Source organism: Polypterus senegalus, unplaced genomic scaffold (assembly GCF_016835505.1).
Source record: "Polypterus senegalus isolate Bchr_013 unplaced genomic scaffold, ASM1683550v1 scaffold_7415, whole genome shotgun sequence".
In the NCBI taxonomy this organism is placed as follows: Eukaryota; Metazoa; Chordata; class Cladistia; order Polypteriformes; family Polypteridae; genus Polypterus; species Polypterus senegalus.
The window spans coordinates 1-11,058 of record NW_024382635.1 but is presented as its reverse complement, the minus strand read 5'-3'; the positions used below and the strand labels follow the sequence as shown (position 1 = coordinate 11,058).

At 41.4% G+C, this 11,058-nt stretch overlaps 1 protein-coding gene across 1 annotated transcript; it reads left to right on the top strand.

The window, feature by feature from the left end:
* Positions 1 to 8,333: 8,333 nt before the first annotated feature.
* On the top strand, positions 8,334 to 8,929 carry LOC120521158 (E3 ubiquitin-protein ligase TRIM47-like; the record flags this gene model as incomplete). Its single annotated transcript, XM_039742972.1, is given in 2 exon segments — positions 8,334 to 8,541; positions 8,544 to 8,929. Coding segments are annotated over 2 exon segments (588 nt in total), but the record flags the coding sequence as incomplete, so codon positions are not given.
* Positions 8,930 to 11,058: the final 2,129 nt, after the last annotated feature.

Below are 11,058 nucleotides of genomic sequence, written 5' to 3'. Positions count from 1 at the left end.
ATTAATGCTTGGTGAAAAGTTCGAGGTAGAATTTGATTGTCTCTAGCTTCTGTAAATGTTGCTAATAGGAGGGGAGCTAGCCTCAGTTGGAAGCCAGCCTAGTCCTTTTGCAGATGGAACTGATCCTTGCTTAGTAAGTGGGTCTTCTGTAAAAATACTATTTTAGCGTTTAAACCTGTTAGGTGAGAGAGTACTTTATTTCTCTTTAGTTCGTGATTCAGGCCTTTAACATTCCAGCTCACAAAGTTAACTGCCCCATCATGGAGATATTGATTCTGAGTTTTTGATGTCATTTTATAGTATTAACTGGAAGTGACACAGCTTTAACCTTAATTTCCTATTTCCCCAAGAATTACTGCCATGCAACCTATTGTTACATTGGTAGTTATAATTATAAGGATTAAAAGGATAGATTAGATAAAGCCTGCTCTCTTTCTCTCGCCCCCTTATCCCCCGACCCCCCTATTTTGCCTCTCCACGTCAGGCTGGACCCCACTTCACAAAGTCTCGGTCCTCTGACATACTTAGAGACAGAGCAAAACAAGCCCCCATGCAGCGGCATTTTAGGAGTAAAAAGTAGAGATATCTATTGCCAATATAGTCTAAATACTATATGCCTAAAATATAATCATTAACAAACTATGATTATATATGTTCATTAACAAACTATAAGCATAAAATTTATAATATAATCTTCAGCAATCTTAAAGTAATAAGATAATAAACTCAGGGGATGGTATTAGAAATTGGTCCAGGATAAGCATAGTAAGTCTTAATGCAATAATAACAATAAACCAAGGGTATGATGTTAAACAGTCTCCTTTAGGTAGTAGGAAAAAAAGTTAATTTCTTCCACACACATGTCTATAACTGTAATTAAAACATAAACAGAAAGCATCCGAATAATGAAAAGGATGTATATACTATGTATTATAATAGCCGTATCATTACAAGTGGATCAGACAGCAGGTGATATCTCCTTGCCATGTCATGACAGGATACGACTCACTATTATGTTTCAGAATAGTGTTGAGATCAGCTTTCTTAATTCCTTTTCTGCTTCCTCCTTGCTGGAGAAGATGTAGTATTGGCCTTGGACATCCACTTTCAGTTTGGCAGGGTACAAGAGGCTGTATTTGATATCGGCTTACCGTAACCACTGTTTAATGTTGTAGAAGGCTGCACGCTTAGCAGCTGTTGCGAGAGAGAAATCAGGGAAAATATGAATGTGGTTATTTTCAAATATAATCTCTTGCTTGTGTCTGAGGAGTGCCATCACATCTAGCTTACATAATAATCTCTTGAAGCGGATAATAAAAGACCTAAGTCTAAAGGTATTTGATACGTGTGCGATAAGCTGCTGCTATCTCATTTTCTAATTTAAAGTCCTCTCCAATTATTTTAGAGAATAGTTCAGCTGCGAATTTCACTGGGTTTGGACTTTCACGATTCTCAGGTAGACTTTCAATTCTAATATTATTCCTTCTGCTTCCATTTTCCAGAACAGCAAGTCTGTCTCCAAGTTTTTTGCATTCAGAACTGGCAGCTGTTGCTTTTCCATCAAGGGTGGATGCTAGATTTTCGGCTATTTCAATTTTAGTCGTGAATGCCTGCTTAACATCCTCCAGCTGATTGGCAAGTGTGTTCAGTTTAGACACGTTTTCCTGAATGTGCTCCTAAATTTTATCCAGAATACTATTAAAGGCCTCAAAGCAGATATTACGCATCTCTCCAAGTCTTTGTTATCCTGCCGCAGCTCTTGCAGCTCCCACTGCAGCTTCTCACTTGCCTTCTCGCTTTTCTTTATATCATTCTTTATCTCTTGCTTGAGCTCAGCGATCATCACCTTCAGTTTGGACAGATCATTTCTGCTTTCGAGCACCGTAGGTGAAGCGACAAGCTCTATCACAGACGATGATCCCAGCTCATGTGGAGTAGGTGAATGTGCGGACTGCAAGGCCTTTTCCAGTTTCAAATGATTTTCTCCAATTGGCAAGCTATCGTGACCTGCATCACTACACATTCCCTCTCCATTTCGCTCTCAACTGGAGACGATGCTGGAGACCGTGGTCCCGAGGAGTCTTGGCTTTCCCATCTGTTCCAGGTCAGTCTCTGAAAGGCGTACCTTGAACTTGAACTTGGACTTGTCAGTCTGGGCTTGGATGCAGCTTTAGTTTTCTTTTCCATTTTTTTCTGAGCCCCTTTCTTGCCGACCATGTTTATATATGCTGTAGTTGAACCCTCAGGTTGGATAAATACAGGATATCTCAGGATAATAAGGAAATGATATAAAAAATAACACCGCTGCTAATGGAGCTACATTTCAGACGTCCATCTCTTGCAACGGACGAGTTTTGAACACACATGAAATGCATATGTTTTCTAAATAACAATATATTATTTACCCCATACAACTCCAGGCACCGCACACCCAGATAAGCAGACTTGAACTGGGAGAAGTTTTGCCCGAGTTGAGCTGCGGCGTGGGGATGATGGGATAGCAGGCTGCTTGCTGCTTGTGCTGACTGACACATTTACAAAACAAAAGACACTAATAGAGAAGTGCAAAGGAATTTAAGGTGGCCTGGAATTATGAGTTTTTTTGTAGGCTTTGGGATTCTAGTGCTAGGAAAGCAGGAACAAATATGAGGCCTTTCTCCACATTAACCTGCAGGACATGTACTACTTTAGCCAATGCATTTTCTGTACTTTGATTTGATCTAAAACCTCATTGAAACTTATCAAGAACTGAGTGTTTATTTAAACAATCATTTAACTGCTGAAAAACTATGTTTTCTAAACTTTCACTTAAGAATGGCGGGTTACAAATTGGTCTGAAGTTGTCAAGTACACATCTGAGGTTTCTTTTAGAAATCTTGTTGAGACTGGTCAAGGACAGAAGGGGACGGTTTTAGTTGAGAAATTACTCTGTAGAGTTCAGGAAAACCTGTTTCAGGAATTTACATTTTTAAAAAAGAGCATGCTGAGGTTCAAAAACATTCATTTTTGGAGGAATGTTTTAAATTGTTTCTAATATTGTTGATTTTTTTGTTTAAAAATAAGGCAAAAACCAAACAAGTTTTGCTAGAAGATTCCAGGAGGCATTCCATCGAATGAGCTGAGTTTAGAAGATTATCTATCAAGCATTGAAAACTGGGTGTCCTGCATGATCACTTATAACTTTAGAAAAATAGAACTGCTGTCTCAAGGTCAACTGCTTTGTTATATTCAGCTACAGTATATGTGCCTTTAATAATTCTTAGTTGACTGTTAGTTTAGGGTTCCTCTCTTTATGCTTGGCTTTTCTTCATTTTTGTCTTAAGATCCAACACACTATACGTTTTCCAGGGTATTTTAGTGCTGGAGGATTTCTTTGCAATTTCTCCAGGGGCTGCTATGTCAGCTGCAGCTCTCACCTTATCATTCATATATTCCACCTTTCTAGTGGCATCATTGGAAGTTACTGCATAAAGAACTAAATTCTAGTTAAATGCTTTACAGTTGTAGTTTCAGTAGTTCCATGACTGATAATGTGCCAAAATAGTCAGATATACCGATATCCATGACCTGCCTCATATTGTCTTTTAATCCTTTTGAAATTAGTAATTGCAGTATGTGTTCTCCCTTACAGTAGGATGGCTGACATGCTGGCTAAGATCAAGGAGTGCAACAAGTTAATAAACAGACTTGTTTAGATGTCACACTGAATATGCAAATGAAAATTAAAATCCCCCACAATTAGAAACCTATCATAATTAGTTATTATTATAGATGCTGAGAATTCCTCAGTTAAGGATACATTTTATTTAAGAGGTTTATAAATGATCAAAATGAGAGACTTAGTCATTCCTTGAATAATTACAGCAAGATGCTCAAAGGACACAAAAGCTTTTTTTACCTTGTTTTAAGAAGGTGCTGCATGCATTGTGTATACAATCAGGAATGTCAACGATACATGAAAGTTCCTTCAAAACACTTTCTAGATTCAAAGTTAAAAGGTGTTAATCCGTATACAATGCAGACATCCATTCCTGGGGCTTTCAGTTAATACTCAAGCACATCCAACAAGCTCAACTGAGTATGGGGCTGATGATCATAAACTTTCCACCTCCAAGCAGAAAAAAAATTCCTTAGTTGGATTAAAGAAAGGGGGAATAGGGTGGGAGAAATACTGTGATCATCCTTTCATGATTAGTAAACCACTCTCTGAAGGTGTGTGAGCAATGGAAACTCACATTATCCCAAATTATCACATATTTTGGGAGATCATTCTGGATTAGACCCCTCTCATTTTCAGGTATAACATCTCTGTACAGGGTGTCTAAAAAGGCCAACAGATGTTCTTTGTTGTACAGGCCTACAAGGGGAATATGAGTAAGCACACCGTTGTCAGAGATAGCTGCACACATGCTGAAGTTTCCACCCCATTGGCCTGGTTTATCAACAGTAGCTCTGTGACCAGTGAGATTCCTTCCACGCCTTCTGCCTTTAGCCAGATTGAAGCCCACCTCATCAACATATATAAAATTATGATGTGGTTCTCTCGAGTCCAGATCCATTATACGCTAAAGACCAACAAAAAAAAAAACATAATTATTGCACATACTGTGCTGTAAAATTGTATTTTGTTTACAGTATTTTGGACAACATCCATCCATCCATTTTCCAACCCGTTGAATCCGAACACAGGGTCACGGGGGTTTGCTGGAGCCAATCCCAGCCAACACAGGGTGCAAGGCAGAAACCAATCCCGGGCAGGGCGCCAACCCACCGCAGGACACACAAACCCACACCCACACACCAAACACACATTAGGGACAATTTAGAATCACCAATACACCTAACCAGCATGTCTTTGGACAGTGGGAGGAAAGCGGAGCACCCGGAGGAAACCCACGCAGACACAGGGAGAACATGCAAACTCCACGCAGGGAGGACCTGGGAAGCAAACCCGGGTCTCCTAACTGCAGGCAGCAGCTCTACCCACTGCGCCACCGTGCCGCACACTTTGGACAACATAGTTCATCAAATAGATGCAAACCTGTTCAGATTTTACTTTCTTTATTTTACTATGCAGAAATATAACTAAAGTTGTACTATTTACTGTACATTACAGTATGCAAATAATATTTTACTTGAACATATTGGTAACGCAACTCCTTTACTCTGTCATCATTTCTTTCAAATGGGACCCGGTAGATTTGTTTCTTGCTCATTTGTTGTCTTTTTCAGCACTCGGTCAATTGTTGAGACACTTACAAATGAGATGTTCTCAAATATATTGTCATCTTCAGTCACAGCTCCCTGTACCTCCTGCAGTCGACTGGCATTATTTACAACCACCATGGCACAAATAGTGTTGAATAGCAAAAAGATGCCTTTGACCACCCTGTGAGGTAGTCTTGCAGTCCTATTTGGACAGTATTGTAAAATGGAGAAAATGCATACAGTAAATATACCAGTGTATGATACAGCATCAAATATGAAATGAAAATATACAGAAAAGTAAGTTACTGCAAACTCTGTACTTTGAAGCTTTACAATATACATATTTTTACATTACAGTACCCACCTGTACTCCTGAAAATGTTTCTATGATTGGGGACACGGTAGTTTGCCCAATATTTGGCTATACTCTTCAACTAACCTTAGCCATTGTAAGACCTCAATTGACAACGTGGTCCACCTTATTTCATCAGAAACAACCCTGTGTACTCGGCCCTCTCTTCTGCTACCTTTATTTTGTCTTCTTACTCTTCCACCCTGCATCCTAACTTGCCTTCTTCCAGACTGTTGTGCCTGTTCATTAGCTTGTGGTTGGTCCATTACCATGTAGGAAAATGTTTCAGTAATCTGTGTTATGCTTGGTATATATATATATACTGCTCAAAAGAATTAAAGGAACACTTTTTAATCAGAGTATAGCATAAAGTCAATGAAACTTATTGATATTGATATTAATCTGGTAACTTAAGTAGCAGAGGAGGTTGTTAATCAGTTTCAGCTGCTGTGGTGTTAATGAAATTAACAACAGATGCACTAGAGGGCAACAATGAGATGACCCCCAAAACAGGAATGGTTTAACAGGTGGAGGCCACTGGCATTTTTCCCTCCTCATCTTTTCTGACTGTTTCTTCACTAGTTTTCATTTGGCTACAGTCAGTGTCACTACTGGTAGCATGAGGTGATACCTGGACCCTACAGAGGTTGCACAGGTAGTCCAACTTCTCCAGGATGGCACATCAATACATGTCATTGCCAGAAGGTTTGCTGTGTCTCCTGCACAGTCTCAAGGGCATGGAGGAGATTCTAGGAGACAAGCAGTTACTCGAGGAGAGCTGGAGAGGGCCATAGAAGGTCCATAACCCATCAGCAGGACCAGTATCTGCTCCTTTGGGCAAGGAGGAACAGGATGAGCACTGCCAGAGCCCTACAAAATGACCTCCAGCAGGCCACTGGTGTGAATGTCTCTGACCAAACAACCAGAAAGACTTCATGAGGGTGACCCAAGGGCCCCATGTCCTCTAATGGGCCCTGAGCTCACTGCCCAGCAGCATGCAGCTCGATTGGCATTCGCCATAGAATACCAGAATTGGCAGATGCACCACTGGTGCCCTGTGCTTTACAGATGAGAGCAGGTTCACCCTGAGCACGTGACAGAAGTAAAAGGTTCTGGGGAAGCCATGGAGAACATTATGCTGCCTGTAACATCGTTCAGCATGAGCAGTTTGGTGGTGGGTTAATGATTGTCTGGGAGGCATATCCATGGAGGGTCACACAGACCGCTACAGGCTTGACAAAGGCACCTTGGCTGCCATTAGGTATCAGGATGAAATCCTTGGACCCATTGTCAGACCCTATGCTGGTACAGTGGCTCCTGGTGCACGACAATTCCTGGCCTCATGTGGTGAGAGTATGCAGGCAGTTCCTGGAGGATGAAGGAATTGATACCATCGACTGGCCACCACACTTTCCTGACCTAAATCCAATAGAACACCTCTGGGACATTATGTTTTGGTCCATCCAATGCCACCAGGTTGCACCTCAGACTGTCCAGGAGCTCAGTGATGCCCTGGTCCAGATCCCCCACAACACCATCTGTTATCTCATTAGAAGCATGCACCGATGTTGTCAGGCATGTATACAAGAACACAGGGGCCATACAAAGTGCTGCATAATTTTGAGTTGCTGCAATTAAATTTTGGCAAAATGGACTAGCCTGCCACAATTTTTTCACTCTGATTTTTACGGTCTTTGATTTCAAGGCTCTGTAGGTTGATCATTTTAATTTCCATTAAACGATGTGGCATCCTTTCGCTCCTAACACATTACCCAGTCTATATCAGTATAGATATCCAGGAGGATTTCTTTTTCCCATTGAGATCTGATGTGTTTTCAAAGTGTTCCTTTAATTTTTTGAGCAGTTTATATATATACACACATACATACATCCACCCATTATCCAACCCACTGTAACCCAACACAGGGTCACGGGGGTCTGCTGAAGCCAATCCCAGCCAGCACAGGGCACAAGGCAGAAACAAACCATATGTGTGTGCTATGGAATTCACCTCTGAACAATTGTACAAAATAGTTTGATCGTTGGTTCTAATGCCTCATGATCATAAGTTAAGAGTCACCTGAGACCTATTACTCAATACTGTTATAAATTTCAGATTTACCAAATACATAAATAAATATGCTAGACAGATTATGACAATTAGTTCATCATTTTGCATGGAATGACCAAAACAATAAAATAATGAGTAGATGTTTTGAGTGGGAGGACTAATTAACAGAGAACGAGCATAACACATTTTGACTGAGATGACAAAAGCAAATGAGAACGTAAAAAGCAGCAGACAATTGTACACAATCAGATACATGGATGTACAAAGCATTTTCTATTTGTTCAAAACAATGGGAATTTCATGTCCACAACTAATAAACAGATATGGAGTTTGAACAAGTGGTTTTGAGAATTTCAATTCTGATCTGAGAAATGCACCAAAGCGATTGAGAAAAACTAAATTATGAAAAATCACAGTATGTCACGGTACGTGTTGTGTCCTACACCGCCATCTTGTGCATATGAATGATATTGCAATGAAGAGAAGTAAGTAACAACTGAATTTCTAAAGTGTTAAATAGACAGCCAAAACCTGGAAAATGCTAACTCAGCTGATCGGTCCCGTGTCTTCATTCCTGTTTTTTTTTTAATGGAACTGCCTTATTAAAGTGAAATCATCGTGTGCACATGTCCGGAAGTCCTCGGAGATTCTTTCACTTTCAGTTCTTCACTGTTAACGCCCGTTTGTCACACTGTTTAGACGTTCGCGATGGCAGCAGCTTATAAACCTGCTTTTTCTGCCGATCAGTACTCCTGCCCGGTGTGTCTGGAGGTCCTGAAGGAGCCGGTCACTCTCATATGCGGACACAACTACTGCGTGGACTGCATCAATGACTACTGGAACCAGCCTGACACAGAGGGGGGCTACAAGTGTCCTCAGTGCAGACGGCCATTTAACGAGAGGCCAGAGCTGAACAAAACATCGTATTAACAGAACTGATCGAGAAACTGAAGGAGGCTACAGACGACGGAGGACCGTCTGAGAGTTATGCTGGACCTGACGACGTGTCCTGTGATGTTTGTACGGGGAGAAAACTGAAAGCCGTGAAGAGCTGCCTGACCTGTATGGCCTCCTACTGTGAGATTCATCTGCAGCCGCATCTGCGATCTGAAGTTCTGAAAAGACACAAACTGGGAGAGTCGACTGGAAATCTCGAAGAGAAAATCTGTGAGAAGCATCAGAAAGTTCTGGAAATCTACTGCAGGTCCGACCAGACGTGTGTGTGCTTAGTTTGTGTGGCGACTGAACATAAGAATCACGACACGGTGACACCTGAAGAAGAGCGAGCAGCGAGACAGGTGAGGAGAGGAGTAGCGATGGGAAAGGTTAACTGTGGGGGAAGGAGCGGGGGTCGGGACTGTGTGGAGGACACAGGATCTAGCAGAGTTTAGTGCTCCTCTTTCACGAATTGATTCTTCTCCATTAAATTTATTTATTTATTTATTTATTTCAGTGTAAAGACATTCACTGTATGTTTGGTTCGTCTATTCTAGCCTATAAAATGTGGTAACCTGTAGAATCTTACACTAAAGCTGAGTTTTGTCATATTTTCCCGTTTGAAATCTATACATTTTACTATATGGTATTTCTTTATTAACATATCCTCTATATGTTTTTTGTACATTCATCCATTAGTCTCCGAGATGGTTTGAGATTTTGCTTGTTCTTCCTTTGTTGCTCTCCCAGTTTTGACCAAAGATCTAATCATAACTGGAAGTCAATGCAGAGACTTAAGAAGAGAGATGAGCTGCTGTCACGTCCTTGTTCTAGTAATGACCCTTAAGACTTTATGTTGAATTAAATGTCTCTTCACATTTAATTATCAAACCTGCCTCATCCTATTTAAGGTTACAGGTTGTTGGGGTCCACCACACAGTCAGCGACTGTCATTCGTGCAAGCGCAGGATTGTCCTCCTCTAATCACCTGTGTGTCTTCTGCTATTAAGTCAAGTTCACACAAAACACAACCACAATACTGTAGTTCTTTCCTGAATGGAGTGGAGCAGCATTGTTCTTTCGATGCCATGCTTCTTTCTGCATGTTCTTTTCCATCACTCATCTGACATTGCTTGCTTCTGAAGTGCTCAATACCTTGGTGAAGAGATCACTATCATGTTGGAGTGCCAAGGGCACAGTTCTCTCATTTTTTCATATCAGTGCAACACCTCTCATATATTGGGCATCAGGACATCTTTGCAACAATTTCTAAGTCTACTATGAGTTATTGTCTAGTTCAGAATAAAACACCTGCTTGGGAAACCAGTGTTTGGGCACACAAGCTACAAGACCCACTGATGTTTAGCCATTATCATTTCTTTGATTAAAGTGCCAGCTTCCTCCACCATTTTAGGAATAAAGTCCTGAAGATGTATAATCAGTTCCTCTCCACCACCGTGTAAAATCTCAGTAGGAACTCTGTTGACACTGGTTGCTTTGTGATGTTTCATTCACCTGACTGTTGTTTTAGATCATCCAAACTTGGGGCATTTTGTGTTTTGCAATTGTGAAATCGCCTATGAAAATTATTTTGGTGTCAATTTTTCAAAACAATCAAATCTGCTTGTTTTCCTCATCACTATCAGTGGGCCTTTTGTCTCTCATTAAGACAAGGACTACCTGTTTTGGGGACCCCAGAGTGATAGATTGCTTAGCTTTTGGTTGCCCCAAGCAGGTGATGTGTCAGTACTGTCTACATCATTATTGTAGCAGAGAAGTTACTCTGGCCAGTTGGAGAATAAACCGAGTACCCAGATGAGACCCCATCAAAAACTTGAGGTTGGTGGCAGGACTGGCACTCCATTACCATTAAAAACTCCACACAGCTCCAAAACGGCAGACAGGACTCCTTTCTGCTATCAATGGGAGTTTCTCTGCTGCAGCCGCCCATAGAAAATTTTTAAGCTCTATGAAGGGAATGGGGAAAAGTCCTTGGGAGCCTCGTTGAAACTGCTGGAGAACCAATGGGCTCAGGCCTGTTGGAGATTGAAACTGGTGTAGTGCTGAGGCGCCACCTGCTACACAGCAGCACTCTGGTCCTAATCTAAGGCAGCCCATCCAAGTAGGCACGTGGAACATCTTTTCTCTCCAGCATGATGATCAACTTCCTCTGCTGTCAGAGGAGCTTCAGTAACTCCGATTTCAGTGGCTGCACTCTCTGAGGTGCACAGGCGCGGGCTGGCCAGATCTCTGTAGATGGGTATACCTTTTATTGGTCTGGTCTCTCTAATGGCTGTCATACTCAGGGAGTAGCTGTTGCTGTGGTGGATTGGCTTCTTCCCGTGGTGTCTGATGTCACTCCTTTCAATGAGCGTATTATGAGACTCGGATTATGGCACTCTCTGGGTGCCTTGTCTGTTGTCTCAGTGTATGTTCCGACGCGGTGAGCGATGCCTTGATGAATGAGACATTTTATTGCAACTTTGCTTTT